Consider the following 19,060-nt stretch of genomic DNA (forward strand, 5'->3'; position numbering starts at 1 on the left):
CGGTCTGTAAATAATCGAGTCTGGACCAGACAACCCAGTGATTCATATCATGAGCATCGAGCCACGGAATTTAGATCAATGACATGCATCAACCAAGTCAGAGAGTCTGACCACCCGATCCCGTTAGTCGCCTTTTACGACAAGCGTAATGGCCTTTTACGGCAAGCATGGGTTGCTGAAGACCTAGTCTACCCCGGAATCTTCACGGGTCGAGTGTATTTAACTTAAATCATGAATCTTATACTTGTTTCTCTGTGCTTTTACTATGTAACCCAAATTTTCTCTGGAATAATAAAGTATTCTCTTATTTATATCATTTCTGAACAAAGTGTCATATCAAGGTTAGATCTCTGTCAAAACAGTGCCATGGAAAAGCCAAACAAATAGCCGAGAAATAAAAGTAAATACTGCATTGCATTAATCTGCATTTCAAGAAAATGTGGCAATAATTCATGGAATGATATTCACCTCGGTGAGGATCTCTCTGCATTGTCGAACAAGTTATTTCCTATGTAATGTATGTGTTGAATGACCCTGACTTTGTTGTCAAAATATTGTTTTAACATTTGTTAGATATGGGGATAAATGTCATCTCTGAATGTTTGACATGAATTATTATGATTAGGGTAGTTCTAAGTCGGAATCACAACCGGGGTTTTTTCATTTGAATCAAATGTACAACATGTACAGTTTGGACATTTCTGTGATGTGAATGCTACTTATGTTTGTAGAATGTCCGGATGAATAAAAGAGACAGTCATCCGTGCAGCATCAATGCAAAGAAAGACCATAGAAGAGCAACAGTGAGTGGTAAATATTTTGAAATTATTCTGTTTGGTTCATATGGTTATTTTGCAAATATGTCTTCAGTTTGTTCCTTATCGCTGTAGGCACGGATGTCCTATTATCTAAGGCACTACAATTTTCTGTGCAGAGTTACATCTCTTGGGCTTAGCAGAAACCTATAGTCATGGGTTCAAATCCTGGTTCTCCCCGATTATGTTGCTAGGTTTGTCAGCATTATACACATACTCGTGGGATTCATCAAAGACCTGCATCACTTAGGACTTTCTTCCCACATCAAACTAACATGCGGTGATATATCTGGAATACTGTTCAAAGCAGTGTTAAAGCCAAATCATTTATTTAACACTGCATCCAGCAATAGTTTGGCTATATGACAAGGATTGTGAATATATATTTTTCCATGTTGATGAGTTGAAACAATCACTAAATGACATCTCTTTAAAAGATTCCCAGCATTCCAAGCCTCATTAATAGATAAGGTTGTGATTGAGTAGGCTCATTGATCACATGTAATCATACCACAGTGATGTGGGATATTGTCCATAATAGTTATCATCGGTTTTTAAGTGATTTTGCTGCCTTCTATCTGTAAGTACATGTGGCAACAATTCTTTTTGATTGCTAAAATCTTTTTACATAATGCTGCAGAAACTGAAGTCCTGCTTGAGATCCCTGGATGAGTACTCCAGGTTGACAGTCTGGAAGGACCAGGCAAGGGAGTCCTAAACAGAGGCTGCACCCCTTCAGATATCAGAGGTGATTTGCAGACAGCGATGATGAGGGTCCTGTTATTTCAATGGAGGCCGACCGAGAAATTGTATGCCAAATGGTACTGGGACACACAAAGGCTGGTCTGGCTAATGTGAGAAGACCAACCAATACCAAGCTGGAGTGTAATTCTTCCAGGACATTCAGGAAATTCTTGTAAACACTTGAAAGGAATGATAAATGGGACTTATTGTCTTTAAATGTGGACCCAAACACCAAATGGAAAGTTCACAATTCTACTAACACAATGCAGCAGAGATAGAGTCTAACTGTTATCCCCTCATCCTGGTTCCTGTTCATCCATGGCAATATAGAAAGAAAAGGAGGATTGAGGGAAAATAAGTTATCTGAACTGGTGAACATAATCCGTAGGTACTGTCAAGCGAACAGTTATCACACTCTGTTATGAGTATTGAAGAATAGGATGAAATTGCATACTGCATCAGGAACCATCATGTGAACACTGTTCAATGTGCGATATACTATAGGCATATGAATAAAAGAAATTGATAATTTGATTGTTGCTTATGTTTCATTTACCAGCTGTGTAATTGGGGATGTTTCATGATTTTGCCTCAGTTTAATAGCCACACTTATCTTATGAAACCATGCATTGCTTGGGCATCTCAAGATAAATAACACATGTTTCCTTTGCTCTGAGAACGGCTGATGACATATTGATCTGTTATGTCAAAGGTTAAATTCACAACCAGACAAAAAGTTTGTTTGTGGTCTAACTCTTCCTTTGGGCAGGGGTCGAAGTTGGAAAAAGGTCGTGTGTGATCTATATATACTACATTTTCCCTTAAATTGCCTTTTCTACCGAAGTCTTAGTAACTCTTATACATATACTGGTTACATTACTTCCATATTTTGGTCAATGATATGTTGAATTCTACCAAAGGACTGCATATTTGGTTTATGTGCTGGATAGCTCTTTGAAATGTTTTTGAAATATTTATCACTGATATTGAAGGTCAAATTCACACTCAAAAGTGATAACTCAGTTGAAGTGTAAGATCAAGGCAACAGTGAAGGGGTCATTCATAAAGTATTTCTGCAATTATAACTAAAATGCCTATTTCTGGAGATATTTGTGAAGTATGAAGCACATCGTTGTTATATTATTTGAATACACATATATGTGCAGTGGTTACAACTCCAGTGTCAAATTAACTGTCAATCCCTTTTAATAAAATAATTCACAGTAACTGAGGAAGAGCTTACTGTAGTACCATAAAACTAGGGTGAGGCAAATGTCAATGAAGTTAGTATTTTGGATATAACAAGTACATGTACCGTTACAAATAGTCTTATTATCATCTCACTAGGACCAAAGGCCCAAGTGAGCACATTGTCAATGACTTTTTCTTTTTCTCAGTACAAACTGGAAGTCTGGACATGAAATTTAAGGATATCATTATACAAGAACTGATGTTTGTTCATTAAATACCATTAACATCCAAAAAGGACAAAATATGAAATTGAACAATTTTCTTCTCCAAAAATGTTTTAGGAGGATATTTACCATTAAAATAACACAGAATATTACAACAGGTATCTGTAATGCACAGGCTAACATTATTTACCAGAAGCAAGTCATGAAGAAAATTTGCATCCGGATACCTTCCGGAAACCTTCCGGAAACCTTCCAGATGCCTTCAACAACCTTCAAATTGCTTGGTATTTTCAAGTTAATTTTTTTATGCGTTTCACACTTAAGTGAACAAAATGCACCCCCCAAATTTTGACATTTTTTTGGGAAGGTTTCCGGAAGGTTTCCGGAAGGTATCCGGGCCGGATCCAAAATGGGAAGGTATCCGGAAGGTTTCCGGAAGGTTTCCGGCAGACGGAAACCTATACTTTTTTTGCTGTGAAATATAAAGTCTTGGGATAGTAGAAGCAACAGTCAAGTACCTGAGAAAGTGACTAATATAACCAATGTTTCACAATACCCTTAACTGTGACCTTCACCTTTAACCCCAAAAACCTAATCAGCTTGGGACACTGGCCTATACATTATAATATGTCAAGCTTCATCAAAATAGGATAATTATTTTTTGTTATGGCAACAACAGAATGTTGTGTAACCCCTCACTTTCACCCTTGACATGAGCCACGCTCATATAAAAAGCATTCCCCAGGTACACAGATGGCAGATAAACACATCACTTAGGTTTTTAAAAATAGCTTAGTAAAATCTAAATAGTTTTTACATTTGTTTACTTATCCTGCATTACTCCGTATTGCATTTACTGATGTCTTTGACAGAGACGAACTGTGTGAGATCCAGCTGCTGAAGAAAGTTGTCCCAACCAGCAGCTCAGGAGGCAGCGCCCTCTCACAGTCGACACGTGACCCGGAAGACATGACGTCACACCAAAACACATAACTGCTTTAAACATAACATCTGAAACTTCTTGGGGAGGTAGCGTAGCGAAAGGGAGGGAACTTAGACTTCGTAATGCAGGATAAGTATACAAATGTAAAAAATATTTAGATTTTACTAAAACAATTAACTTATCCTGCATTACTCCGTATTGCATCTTCATCAGACGGCATGGCCAGTGGGCATACCTGCAGATGTGAACCATAATAAACCCTCGTCAAGGTCCGATGAATCCGCACCGCATACAAGTAATGACCGGAACATCTACGACCATTCCTGTCTTCAGGAAACAAGAGTCGATGCAAAAACGAAACGCCCGAATGGGTAACCAAAATACAATGAGGCGTGTAGCCAAAATATAGAACTTACCGAAGAGCGAAAGCGAAACGCAGTAGAGCCCTCTAATCTGAGGTGATAAACACCAGAGAGTTCGACGGGCCCCGCTCGGGGTATCGATGAATCAGCGGCGTCGGCGGCAAAATCTACGACCAATCCCAAGAGCGAATGCGAAACGCAGGAGAGCCCTCTAGGCTGGAGGCAAGGAACACCGGTGAGGTCGACGGGCACCGCTCAGGTATCAGAGAAGCAGCGGCGTTGGCGTCGGCGCCGGTGTCCACATCTACTACCATTCCTGTCGTCAGGCAACGAGAGTTGATGCAAAAAGTAAAACCCGGATAGGTGACAGAAATAGAATGAGTCGGGTAACCCAAAACTAAAACACCAGAGAGGTCGACGGGCCCCGCTCAGGGTATCGGAGAATCAGTGGCGTCGGTGATAGATGACCTGTTGGGCTACAACCAGGGACCAAAACTGTTAACGCCGGCGACAACTTTCAAGGCTACATCACGGAAGTAGTGGTTGGTGAAGGCGGTGTCCGATCGCCAAGAACAGGCTTCCCTGAACGACTGGATTGAACAGTATACCGTGAAGAACCAGTGTAAATACGATCGCCCTGATCTCGTGTCAGGTGATAGCCTTTGGGGGGAGGGTCCAATCCGGCGGCTTCATAAGCTTTAAGGATGACCGCCCGGAGCCACAGGGAAAAGTATTCCGGCTGACCAACGACTGCGACGAAGGGGAGACCGGCAGAAAAAGCTGTTTCATAGACTAGCGGCAGACTTTAGATCGTCGTAGAATAACCTTCAGTGCCCTTACTGGGCATAATGACGCTCTTCCTCATCCTCGGCACCCACAATGGACGAGGGGTGAGGGGACAAAGAATGATCTATCAGGCTGTCCTGGGAGTTGAGTCTTTACGCTGAAGTCCCAGTACGGTCCATGATGAACGGCGCCCTGGGTACCACATTCGAACCGGGCACGGGAGACGTCGAGGGCGTGCTGTACATGGACTCGAGCGGCAGTAGCAAAAACCAGTAGAAACACCCGTCTTCTTCTTTAGGTCGTAGGAGGAAGACGAGGGGAGTGGTTCGAAGGGCGTTGAAGACCACATTCAGATCCAACGCAGGCGGTCTGAACTTGGCCTTCACATCTGAACATCTGCCTATTACAGCAGGTGATGTGAGAAATGAGACAAGGCGAGATCCTGTTCTTTCACAAGTGTACATGGCAGTGATGAACGGTTGGGATAAAGATCACAGTGAGAACAAAATAATGAAACCATTTCACTCAAGAAGATATGAGCTTTCAATTCAATTAGGATGCATTGTATGGGGAATGAGAGTAGTGATTCCTTCTGAACTCAGAAACGGTGTTCTAAATGAGTTACATGGTGGTCATTTTGGAATGGTGAAAATGAAATCAGTTGCTAGAAGTTATGTGTGGTGGCCTGGAGTAGATGCTGATATTGAAAGTACTGCAAGAATGTGTATTACATGCCAGAATCTTCAAAATGATCCAACAAAAGCTCCTGTTCATCATTGGTCATGGCCATCAAAACCATGGTGTCGCATTCATTTGGACTTTGCTGGTCCTTTCATGGGTCACATGTACCTCATTGTTGTAGATTCTCATTCCAAATAGTTAGAGGTGATTGTTATGAATTCAACTACTGCTGATGCGACAGTGAAAGTGATGAGAGGTTTCCCAGCAAACAATTCTACGTTGTGACAACGTTGTGACAACGTTGACTTTTCGTTGCTACAACGTTGTGATGTAACGTTGTCACAACGTCAATCTGTAGACTCCCAGAATGGTTGCTACAACGTTGTGCGTATACCAAAATACAACCAAATCAAGACGTTGTCACAACATCCATTTTTTACGTTGCTACAACGTTGTGATGTAACGTTGTCACAACGTCAATCTGTAGACTCCCAGAATGGTTGCTACAACGTTGTGCGTATACCAAAATACAACCAAATCAAGACGTTGTCACAACATCCATTTTTTACGTTGCTACAACGTTCATCCCAAACGTCGCGACAACGTAGGTATCGCATACATATGGCGACGCTACAGACTTTGCAGCACGTTGTTGCAATGTCCGTGTCTTATTCCTCAATACCTCCCAGGCAGCCTGAAATGTTTGTACCAATCTAGTTAAGACATCAGGTACCAAGCAATACATTCTGCAAACTGAATTCACTTTAACCATATCCGTGAAACAGCAAGTCAATGAAATGCACTCTTTTGGCAGAGTTTGAAATACGGCCAAGATAAAAATCTAAATGTTTTAAATTACATGATTGTACAATTTGGTTATATATTTATTTTCCCAAACAGTTTTTAAGGCTATGTGCAAATTGTTCACAAATGTTTCAACACAATTAAAAGATATTTGATTTCCCCACGAATTTGCAAATTAAAAAACCATCAAACAATAAGCCTTGCACAAATTGAAACATTTAAATTTTCTTGGCCTTACCCCATACATTCAGCATTTAGAGCAACACTGTGACAAACAGAATAGTCTATGCATCTGATGTCCTAAGATCCATTTCCCAGCAACGAAATGACAATAGAATTCTGGTTGAGGTGACCTTTATTTATTTATTAAATGACAAGTCAGAACTTGGGATGAGTGGCTGAGGAGCCTTTTCAGTCCTCAAATGAAAAGTCACAGGGATGATCTTCAACTGTATCCATAGTCTCTCCTTAAGCCTTGGTAACTGAATAAAAAATGACACAAATGTTATAAAATGGCAAGGCAAGGGACATATTTCTGACATAACAAAATAATGGTTGCATTCCCCAAATAATATTTTGATGTCTGATGTCAGTCTTTAAACAGTTAAACACTGCTGAAAGTGCGAAGGCGCTGACAGTAATGCCATGATACTCTTGGATCATACATAAGCAGAAAAGCTTTTAGCACTGAATCATTGGTGTAACTTTATACCCCCGCCCTTTAGACTTTTGGTATAATTAAATAAGAATCATCTAAATTTTAATTCTTGAAGATGTTTGTATATATTATTGCATCATACATACCTTTCTGTCAGTGATGTACTTTAAACAAATATGCTCCCACAATACTGTTTTCTCCACCTAAAAGAAAAACAGAAACCACAAAGTATCACATTTTTAAATAAACCAGTACTGTATAGATAAATCACATTTACTTAGAGTATGATGTAACTAGTGGTAGTATTGGCAAATAGTTTTATCAGTCAACAGATCAACTGTAGTTATTCAAACGCAGTCACTTTACCTCTCTGCTGTACATCACAAACTAGTGATTCAAGTGAATATGTTGGCCAAGTTTCTAAAACCTTATTTGAAAAATATATACATAAATGAAAAATATATATTGCCAAATAAAATAAATAGTTCCCATATTTGAAGCATGAATGTTGAATATGAATTATGAATAGAAGTGTTAACACTTTGGGGTATTTATCCTAATTAAAATTGTGATTATTTTTTTTAATACTAACCTTAATATTTTCCATATTAATATGCCAGGATAATGGCCAACATTCCTCAGTTTTGCCCCTTTACTACTTCGCCAATAGATGGCGCCAAACGCTACGGTCCTGCGCGTACTTCCAGTATATTATGCGGTTCATAGATATTTGCACGACCAACAACTATAACGAAGTACTTACGATGCCTTCGACGTGCTGCTGTGTCCCGGGATGCTGCAATCGAGGTGGTTTGTCGTTTCCGAGAGAACCCATGTTGCAGAAACGATGGTTGATTGCTGTTCGGAGGAGCGACGAATCAAACCAAGGCAAGATGTGGAAACCGTCACCTCACAGTGTTGTGTGTCATTCTCACTTCAGACCGTCTGATTTCATTGCTATAACTAGTTATGGTAAGATATTTGGGTAACTTGTTATGTTTCTATTCGTTGGCAGATTTAATTAACGTGCATGCCAATTATATTTGTTATATTTTCTTGCATTGAAACTACGAAGAGGGTTTTACGTGACTCAGAAATGTGTATCCAGTATGCAGAAATGTGAAGAATGGACGCAGACAAAATAGAATATGTTCCGTCCCGCGGGACACACGTATTTCCACAGATAGTTTGATTTTGTCATTGAGTTAAATTGAGTAAAGATTCTTAAAACTTCGAAGTGTGGGATTTTTTTCACAATAATTTTAGTTCAGAGTAGGCGAGTAAATTGAAGTATTGGCTAATTCTAATGAAATCCCGGTTATGTGTGTTTGCATGTGAACCTATGAGTATATTTCATTGTTTTTTTTAAACCCAGATAGAAATAATGTGTCATTTTTGCCTTACTATAGTAGCCATTTTTTTGCCAGTCAGTGCTCATGGTGATGTATAGGTTTGACCCTCATATATTTCATGCAAGGGCCTTTGAAATCAATTACTGGGGATCTAGTGCATACCCAGTTAATTGAGGTAAAACCCTGTTTACCACCATTATATTCCTGTTTATGAAGTTATTGATGTTTGACCATAACCCATCTTAGTTTTCTTCTTTAATTTGTTGAATTGATGTTTACCAGGAATGTCAACACATATTTGACGTTTTTGCCTTTAATGCATCATGTTACATTTTCCTGCAGGTGCTTGTTTTCCACAGAGATGAGGCACAGATGATTCAAGAATACAGGTTCATGTTTGTTCACTTTTGATATGTATTTGTCAGAACAGTGTCATGTGTACGTGTTAAACTTGAAGACACTTCTCTGTATCAGGCATTATATGTATGTAATGTTGAGACTATATCAGCTAAATTGTCAGCTAATTTATATCATAATTTTCCTTAATTTAAAAGTTTGTTTACTTTTCTAATGTATTGATGTGTATCACTATTATGTTCATAATGTGACAAAACATAGCGTGCCCATAGAAATTGTTTTCTTTCCCTGCAAATTAACTTAAATCTAATCATAAAAAGTTATCTCACAACTGGTAGTCAAAAGATTGCACAATATCTGTTTGGAAAATAATAATCTACTGCTGTTTTTCCCAGGGTGTACACCTCTGAGGAAACAGAGAAAACCAGATGCTGTACCATCAATCTTCCCCTGGACTGAATCAGCCAACGCACTTGAGGCCGATGGAGGCTTAAAGGGCAAGTTCACACGGAAATGAACCTTTTTTTCTTGTACTTTTTCCACATTAAAAGTGTTAACATAGAAGTGTCATAGACAAAAATATAAAAACATCATATTTAATTAACATATTTTTTGCACTAAAACGATTTATATTTTTCACATTTACCAAGTGTTCTATTTCCATAACAAAAACACCATGGCTTATGTCCCTTGCAATATGACGTCATTGGTGCCAATTGATAAACATTATGACGTCATCATGCTTTGTTAGAGCCGCTTCACGTGGTGTAGGTACAGTTTTGTGATTCTAGCATCTCAGATGCCAGCCAGAATTGTGTTATGCTGAGTCACCACTGCGCCGCAGTGTGTCGTAGACCATGTTGTTTTACCGCAAACTGGTCCTTGATATCTTTTGCGTTGAGAATAGACAGGGACCTAGTTGAATTGGCACCAATTACGTCATAATCTAAGGGGGATAACTCAGGCCTATTTCGCTCGTAAAACGAAGGCCTCATAACGGCATATCACTTTCACACTATTGTGAGCTTCCTACTTTCACTGTGAAAAAAAATGAGTGTATATTTTCAAACACAGATACTAACTACTTCTAAAATTGCGTTTTGTTTAGAAAAAGAAAGAAAGTGATTTTTGCGTGTACACTTCCCCTTTAAGGAAATCCCGCATTGAAAGGCCTGAGAACAAAAAGAGGACATTTAAAGCAATGGATACAGATTGTGATATTGAATGTGATATCAGTGAGGTAGCTGGGGAGGAAATAATTGACAATGTTGAGTTTGATGACATGAATACCGACCTAAACATTTGTTCTGCAGATAGTGCAGAGGTTGAATATGAAAGTACATCAGCTCAGACAGACAAATTTCCAATGCTTTCAATACAAAGTATTATGTTTAATGCTGCAGCAATTTTGTTTTATACAGGACTGTCAAACTATACAGACTTCACCTTTGTACTTGCAAGTTTGGGTCCGTGTGCATATCACCTAAATTATTTGTACAGCAAAGTTGACAGTATAACTATCAGTGTGGAAAATCAATTGCTTTTAACACTTATGAAACTGCGCCGACATAAGACTAACTTTGAACTTGGTCTTCATTTTGGAATTTCAGAGAAAACTGTATTAAATGTATGGATCACCTGGGTAAATTTTATGTATAGACAGTGGAGTGAGCTTGATAACTGGCCAGAACGAGACTTAGTGCACTATTTTTGTCCTTCTGATTTCAAATCCAAATTTCCATCCACACGAATTATCATTCTTCTCAAAGAAAAACCGTATGTCTGGCAAGACTGTTATGCTTGATAGGAAAATATCAAGCAAAAGAGTTCACATTGAACGTATTATTGGTCTGGCAAAAACATTCAAAATACTTACTGAACCTCTTAACAGTTCAGAAACCAAATTAGCCACAGAAATAACCACTGTTTGCTTCATGCTTTGTTCTTTCAAGAAGTGCATTGTTCCCTCTACTTGCTAATCATATTGGTTAGAAAGTCATTAAAAATATCTTTCATTCCAGTCGGACGTTAGTCAGACGTAGGGTATGGAGATTTGTTTCTAATTTCTTTCAAAAGGGCCTGTTATTTGCGTTTGCTACATGATTAAAATTAATTGTTGCTAAATATTCATGAGGATAAAGTTAAATGTAACATGTTATAGATTATGTATCATGTTGAGACTAGAATGGGAAACTGTGGTCAAAAAGCAAGTTTGAAGCAAACTTACCATTTATGCAGCCACAAACAATCAGAGCTTATGATAATATAATGCTAAACTTCCTGTTCAGTGTGGTGTTAAACCCATCTCACTTGCTGAATTTGTTTTAAATTTATGACATCAGTAACATGAATTTAAGAATGTTGACAGTATTGTGCGTATTGTTACATTTTGCGTACTGTTACATTATCCCCTGCCACAAAGTGGGAGAGACACATTACTTGTCCGAGCATAATTCGGAAACTGTTTCATATGTTATTATGAAACTTTGCACATGTATCAAACACAAGTCGAACTGGTGCCTTTTCCTGTTTTCCATGGCAGCAATTTGGATTAAACCCAAATACTGGTTGCTTTTATTTCACAAACTTAAAATCTGTATAAGTTGAAGTGTATATTTCTGGATCATATATCCATCCTTCAGTAGATACATGTTTACTGAGAAACAAATTGTAATTAATTGTCCTAAGTTGGGAGGACCATGTTTAAATCTGTTACTTTGTGCATTGTGGCTGTAATGAGGACAACATTCTAATGCGTCCCATGGCTGTGTATTCTTGTTTCATATGATACCGGCAGCAGCTAGACCGGTCCAGATATCTGGCACATCTTAGTGTTGCTGCTTCAGCTCTCTCAGATGTTATAAAAGGCAATCATGACAAGCAAGAAGTCAATGACAATGTTTTTTTATCATTCCCTCAAACAGTTCAGCTGCAGATAATAATCACATGACAGTTGTAATTCTTCAGATACAGAGCTGAAGGAGTATGCTTCAAGCAGTGATGATATTTATGAGTATGGACACTGAATTGTGATTATGTATTGCACTGTAGCTTCATCTATATTTAAATATTGTGATTATCCAACTATTTAACTACTGGAGTAATTAACAGATGGTTGCCATCGTCACAAAGTGAGTTAAAAGTTAATGTCACATCAATACTATTTCAGCCATATAGCGACGAGACCAAGTTGATGTACACAATTTACTCATGAATGCAAAGGTATATTTAAAAACAATTTTAAATACACATTTGGACATAACAATATAATTTATACAGTTTTAAAACATGGGTTATAGGCCACCAGAAACCAAAGCTAGGCCACCTCGCCGGGGATCATGGGGACTTACAGCACCTCTGCTTCCTGCACGATACACCAGCAGGATTTATGTCATTAATAAGCCACTGGTGGTTGTGCTCAATACTAGCCAGTCAGCAATGAGCTGGCTTAAAACACTGGTTGAGGATAGTTACATTGATTATGATAGGATTATGTGTCACACGGTGGGGGTGACTTCAACCTCCTGGACAGAGCCTTCATTAATGTCAGTTGATTATAGCATCACATCAAATTTGAAAACAGGCAATTAATGATTCACATACATATTTAGATTAATTTTTTTTACAGACCATTTATTCTTTGAAGTAGTTGATAATGAGGTGCCTGGTCATATAGTACTGTAACAGTAAGTACTAACTGTGACATCAGAGATTGTATTTATTTAGACTAGTGAATGCATCCATGTATGGGACCAGTGTGTATGTTGTGATATTTAGATTATCCAACTATTAACTACTGGAGTGATTAAAAGATGGTTGCCATTGTCACATAGTACTGTAACAGTAAGTACTAAATGTCTTAATAGACATCTGAGATTGTCATGGTTGTATTTATTTACACAAGTGAGTTCAACCTGGTTTTGTCTGATGCAACTCTTTTCATGTCAACATGCATCTGTTGAAATTTCATCCTTAAATGGAACCCTGCAAGTTTTTTCATAACTTATTGTTTGTGAATGTCCATATATGCAGTATATAATATGTTCAGCATAAAACATTGAGACTACAATTCTGTCGTTCTTGTTTATAGGGCTCATGACCATTGACACATGAGTTTCAGCATCTGAAATTTACCAGGAATATCTGTCATAATCTCTGAAATAGAATTTGTCAAGAAGTGCCTTTTTGAAAAAGGTGTCATAAAATGCCACAAGTTTTTCAACCATAGATTCAATGAAATGATCATCTCGGGATACAGTAAAATATTTCAAATCCTTCATCGTGTATACAATAATAATGCACTGTTTTCTACCAGTACAGTAGAGCTGCCCTTGCACTTGAAAGAAATATGGCTTGCTTTTGTCAAGGGTAAGTTTTCCCTCAGATACCTTCAAATAGGGAACAGTTATCTCTGAGATTAGACGGTCTTTAGATGCAAATGGACATTTCACTTCAATGGTAGTATCATCACCGAGAAGTGAATCTGGTGAAGCTGCGAGAAATGGATGAACATCTGACACAAACATGCCACATGGTGAGGTTTTGAAACCACTTGACCTTTCAAAAGCTTTTATTGCCACCTTTTCATATTTTCTGCCATGTCTAGGTGGTGGACTTTGAATGTCCTCGAAAGGCTTAGTCATTGATCTAGCAAGTTTATGAAAATCAGTTTTGTCTGTTGCCAAACAAATTTTTCCAAAATTGGAAGAAGAAATTCTCTTTGTGTGTTCAGTTTTCCATTCCTCGCTCTTAGACTGTTTACGGGTTATTATTTCAAGGTTGGTTTTATCCATATCTGATATTTCTGATATATTCTGGGATTTCAGGTATTGGTCAGCTAAAGATAACTTAAGATAATCATGATCATGATTAACAGCAAATGGATTTGCTGGAGGAAACATTTGAGAAACTGGAAATGTATTGACACTAGGGTGGTTTAACCAAACATTGCGAAAAAAGTCAGGGTAATTTGGCACTTTGCGATACTGAACTGGTCGTGGGTCAAATATAACATTCAGTTCACTGTTGCATAAATCAAGGTCAGTCGCCTTTATGGGACTGCCTTTATAGGGTTTACTTTTATGAAAGGTTTGCAATCTTTGAGTACATGTTTCTTCAGTTAAAACATCGCCAGTTGTTGAAAACTTGTGCATAGCATTATATTATAACACTGCACAAATATGTTTGCAATGTCCTGATGGACCCTGGCCTGCAGCACACTCACACTGCCCCTCCACAACGGAACCATCGTCATCAATTGCAATATCGACTTTGTAAGTCACATGCTTCTTCATTTCAGCACGGCACTCAGACTTCAGGAAACACATGTTACCTGGTTTTGAATACCGAACAAAAATTCAAAAACCTACTAGTGTACAGATTTTTTTAACTTGAACCAAGTTTCTTCTGAAAAGGCTGTAAGTAATAATTTATAGCTTCATATGCTAAAAAAGGAAGATGACTGTCACCATTTACATCCCTATAAGTTTCGACTGGGGGCAGTGTCATTTCGAACTCGGCTTCAAGTTTTGTTTCTTTCCCAAAATTGCAGTTTCGGTCATAGCTCTCGAGTCTGAAAAACATTTGAAATAAACAACTGTAAAAGAAAGAACCTGATTGAAAAAAACGACTGTAAAATATATGGACTATTAAATTATTTTTGGAGTACACAAATGTCATAGTGTCCATTTTGTCAAAAAGTACAATTATTTTAAGAACAGATCCCTGTAACTCCAAAGTCAACAAATCAGTATTTCTGTCAGTAAGGAAGCTTAAGCCATCTCTGCATTATCAGTACTAAAACAGTAATAATATCTTTACTTGTATTTCAGTAATTGTATATAATTTTTTGTTAGAAAACAAACAACATATAATAATATGGATATTAATGTTAACACAAGAATAAGACATTGTGTCACAAAATATAAATACATGCAGTGAATAAGGATTCTCGATGTGTTTGCCTTCGACCGGAATCGAACCGATGTCTAACGATTACTCTGTTAGACTACCATTCAAAAGCTTCATTACATCTAATTTTAATATTAGAAATAAAAACGCTGTTATGCACATCAAAGTTTGGACCCATCATACTTGTGAAGAAATAATAAATGTGTGAACCTTTCACACTTGTGGATGAAATAATAAATGTGTGAAACCTTTCACACTTGTGAAGAAATAATAAATGTGTGAAACCTTTCACACTTGTGGATGAAATGATAAATGTGTGAAACCTTTCACACTTGTGGATGAAATAATAAATGTGTGAACCTTTCACACTTGAGGATGAAATAAATGTTCTAGGTGAAAAGATACAGGGAGATCACATCACAGTACATAAGGTCACCTTTTTATGTCAAATTGTGTGGAAACTTCTTGACTAAATATTTCAGAGCATGTTCAAAAGGAAATTTCTAGTTGTGAATTTGAAATGCTAATTACATAATATTTGCAGTATTTGACTGACACTTGGGTGTCATAAAACAAGTAGTAAGAAACTTAATTTAGCAAGTGTAAAAAAGTAATGTGTATCATGCATGAAAACTTGATGCACCAGTGCACCAATGTATCGTTTCAGTCCTAATTAAAAATGTTAATTAAAATGCGATGCAGTCCTTAGACCGCTTCCAAAATAGTATCTGCTTAAATTCACTATGTATATTTATATGTATCGAAGAACGATGTATTATTGAATAATTGCCCAAATAATTATAGAATCTATGAAACCGGAAGTTATCCCAACCTCATGTAAAAGGGTGTTATATTGTGTACACTGCCAGTGAGTCATTAATTCGAAGAATAAATTATTGTGACTGACATTTACCTTCCGTACAAGATCCGTGGTTACCGCTCTATCCCTTGTCAGTGCATCGCAAAGCGTCCTTAAACGGGGGCATTTTGTTTACGTGAACGAAAACTGAAGCACTTATGTTGTCGGCATTATCGCCTCGATGCTTACGTTATTTGTTAAGCGATCTCAGTTGTCTAAACTAAACATTTGTTCTACCAATGACGATGATACCAATATTGCACTGTGTAATGTGACAAAATGGGGAATAATTACTGTTACAATCTTATAAAATAAATGCTCAGTAAGAAATGCCGAGGAATAGCAATATTAGAAACTTACCGTTCTATCAGATCAATTTTTCGTCCTGACACTCGAGCACCTCGTGCTTTGAGCTGAGTCTTCAGTTCGGGCAACTTCCAGCTTCCGTAATTCATGATAGAAATAGGCCTTCAAGTACTACCGGCTGTTTACAGAAAAGCAAGTGGGTCAATGTCGACTGAAGTTTTTATATTCCCGCGGATACAACGATGAATGTGGGACCGTAACTACCGCAGCGCCGCCAAGCGGGCAAGGGGGCGCAACTCCAGGAATGTTTGCCATTATATAGAATCTATGTTGTAATATTTACAAAGATAGATCTAGAAAACATGGGAAAATTAACAAAATGCAATAGCTTATACAATACCAGACGAAGTTGAAACAGCTCAGTAAATATTTATTTAAATTTATTTGTTACTACGTCTATTAACATAATACAGTTTAATATCGTTATATATAATTCTGTAGACCTAGTATGGTAGCCTATACGTGGCAACATATGGAGATCGAAAACCGAACAAATAGGGTTGCTATCAATTCCATTGTATTTTTCATTGGTGCACATTGGCTACACCTATCTCACCTTAATAATCAACAAACGATGACCAACTCACTGACAATATATGGTGATATTTAACTTTTAACTATCGACTAGCTTATCATCACCAATATGACAATACCGCAAACACCCCGTTATAGCGCGCGACGAGAGACTCGTTTTACTATTGCTCGTTTTCATTAGAAGGGAGTCGGACATATATCTAGTTATCGGAAAATGATGAATTGATTCTTTTTTTGCAAATAATAAAATTACACCATGATAAGAGCCTTGCTAAAATAAAATGTATAGTCAGCACCAACAACCTGATGGTCCACATTTAGGCTACTTCAGTCTGTGCTAATCAGGCCTTTTCGGAAACAACAAGTATGTTTCTATCTCTTCCCGAAAATACAACTTTTCATAACATCATTGAGCGCATTAAGACTAAGGCTATAACTAGTAGCCTACAGAGAGTCGATCTGAAAATACTTCCATTGTTTTGATTCCCTCTCTTCGCTGTATAAGAGAAATCTACTAAACCTTTCCCATGTCCTGAATGAGCCACATTGTTTCACAAAAATCAAAGTCCGAGGGATTAGTACAAGTAAACTTTGAATAGTAATGATTTCCGAAATAACACGGAAGAAATGGCGATAACTGTCAGTGGTCAGTAGGCGATGCAAAAGTTAGGCCTATTTACAGACCTACACGTTTACGATCGAAACCCGAACATAATATGACGGCCACAAAACGCCGCCAGACTGAATTCTGGTCAAACATATCTACTGCTTGCCCTTGGTAATTACCCTTGGTATCCATAAAATAATAACATGGGAAAATGTCTTGGGCCTCCTTCGCCTCTATATACATTATGTTCTGTGTATCAAATATTAATATCGTCACTGACGCTCAGTGAAAGTGACCGGCAAACTTCATTCTAAACCCTGCCACTGCTGAATAATACGATACATTTAATCATTTGACGATCCGCCTGTACAGAAACATATCAACAAGCGGAGGCTGCTTCTCAAAAATTAACTTACCTCATCCGAATTCACAGATCATCTGTCCAGTTCCAGTTGCTGCACAATCTCTTGGTTGTAGACTTCTTAGTGAGCTTGAACTAAGATGGCTGGTGACAACAAATCTTCCGCGACAATGTGACGTCATTCTGACGTCACTTCACGAGGCAACAGGCTGAACTTTTCCGCAGTCGCTCTCACGCCGCAAAAAATGGGCGCAATTGTTTTTAACTGTAATATTGCTTGTGACAACATTTAGTAGACAGATAACTTCGTTATAGATATATATCTTTAAAAAGAATAAAACTAAGAGATGGTAGGTCTACAAGTGGTTTCCTAAACATCATTTACAAAAAGTGTTGTAATGTCCAAAGCACAACGTTATCACAACGTTAATTTACAACGTTGTTGTTACGTTGTGGAGTAACGTTGTCATAGAGATACGCAATTACGTTCTGGAAATTTTAGTATTAAGAGATGAAAATTTAAATGCCGAATATATAGAAAGGTAATGCATTACTGCCTTGGTATTCTGACAAATTCATGTTGATTTTGATAAAGCAGTTCTATTCCTTTATGACTATCGAGAAGCAAACTCTATAACGTTTCACCGACGTTTCAGAAACGTAGCTACAAAACGTTGTGTGATGTCCAATGCACAACGTTTTCACAACGTAAATGTGCAACGTTGTTATAACGTTGTGAAATAACGTTGCACGTTGACGTTATAACAACGTTGTGACAACGTAATATCACGACGTTACCAATCCACAACCTTTCCACAACGTTGTGACAACGTCGTGTGTTAGCTGGGTTGTTCGCGAAATATGGATTACCACTGCAAGTTGTTACAGATAATGGTCCACAATTTGTGTCAAATGAGTTTGAAACATTCTTGAGAAGTAATGGTGTAAAACACATCTTATCTGCTCCATATCATCCTGCTACTAACGGACTTGCTGAGAGAGCTGTTCAATCCTTCAAACAAGCTATGAAATCAACTAGAGGGGATGATGCAACATTACAGAAGAAGATTGATAGGTTTCTGCTAGCCTATCGTTCTAGTCCCCATTGCACAACTCAAGAAACTCCAGCAAAACTTTTTCTTGGAAGAGAACTAAGATGTAGACTTGACTTAATCAAGCCTAATCATGCTGATGTTGTTGCTACAAAACAGTCTTCTTCATTGTGTCAACCTGGCGACACAAGACAGCTAAATGACAATGATAAGGTGTGGGTGCGTGAGTACAACAAAGAAGACAAATGGACTGCTGGCAAGGTGATGACAAAATGTGGTGAAAGACATTATGATGTTGACATTGGCAATAGAACTGTCAAGCGTCATATTGATCAATTAAGGTGTAGAGATGCAACTAGTAACCATGGAAACGAGAACATGATTGTTCAAAGTGACTGTAGTGCAGGGACTGTAGAAAGTATCAGGGTCAACAAAGGCGACCCTATCGTAATAC

General features: G+C 37.9%; 2 protein-coding genes and 2 long non-coding RNA genes across 4 annotated transcripts; 2 read left to right on the plus strand and 2 right to left on the minus strand.

The window, feature by feature from the left end:
• Positions 1 to 6,856: 6,856 nt before the first annotated feature.
• LOC139449980 (uncharacterized) lies at positions 6,857 to 17,851 on the minus strand. Its single transcript, XR_011652210.1, has 3 exons — positions 17,610 to 17,851; positions 7,355 to 7,411; positions 6,857 to 7,032 (listed from the first exon to the last, which is right to left on the minus strand). It is a non-coding gene; the product is annotated as an uncharacterized lncRNA (long non-coding RNA).
• Positions 7,930 to 9,561, plus strand: LOC139449979 (uncharacterized). The gene is made up of 3 exons (XR_011652209.1): positions 7,930 to 8,180; positions 8,903 to 8,949; positions 9,313 to 9,561. It is a non-coding gene; the product is annotated as an uncharacterized lncRNA (long non-coding RNA).
• On the plus strand, positions 10,022 to 10,769 carry LOC139449978 (uncharacterized). Its single transcript, XM_071231592.1, has one exon. It carries the CDS (start codon positions 10,119 to 10,121, stop codon positions 10,719 to 10,721), a length of 603 nt encoding a protein of 200 aa, XP_071087693.1. The 5' UTR covers positions 10,022 to 10,118; the 3' UTR covers positions 10,722 to 10,769.
• On the minus strand, positions 13,003 to 14,149 carry LOC139449977 (uncharacterized). Its single transcript, XM_071231591.1, has one exon. The coding sequence runs from the start codon at positions 14,068 to 14,070 to the stop codon at positions 13,048 to 13,050; it is 1,023 nt and encodes a 340-aa protein (XP_071087692.1). The 5' UTR covers positions 14,071 to 14,149; the 3' UTR covers positions 13,003 to 13,047.
• Positions 17,852 to 19,060: the final 1,209 nt, after the last annotated feature.

This window comes from Haliotis cracherodii, unplaced genomic scaffold, assembly GCF_022045235.1.
Source record: "Haliotis cracherodii isolate W230 unplaced genomic scaffold, xgHalCrac1.p SCAF_8, whole genome shotgun sequence".
NCBI classification, from domain to species: domain Eukaryota; kingdom Metazoa; phylum Mollusca; class Gastropoda; order Lepetellida; family Haliotidae; genus Haliotis; species Haliotis cracherodii.

Excerpts from the sequence above, each read along its gene's own strand:
- LOC139449978 (XM_071231592.1), top strand. The coding sequence starts at position 10,119 with ATGGATACAGATTGTGATATTGAATGTGATATCAGTGAGGTAGCTGGG.
- LOC139449977 (XM_071231591.1), bottom strand. The coding sequence starts at position 14,070 with ATGCACAAGTTTTCAACAACTGGCGATGTTTTAACTGAAGAAACATGT.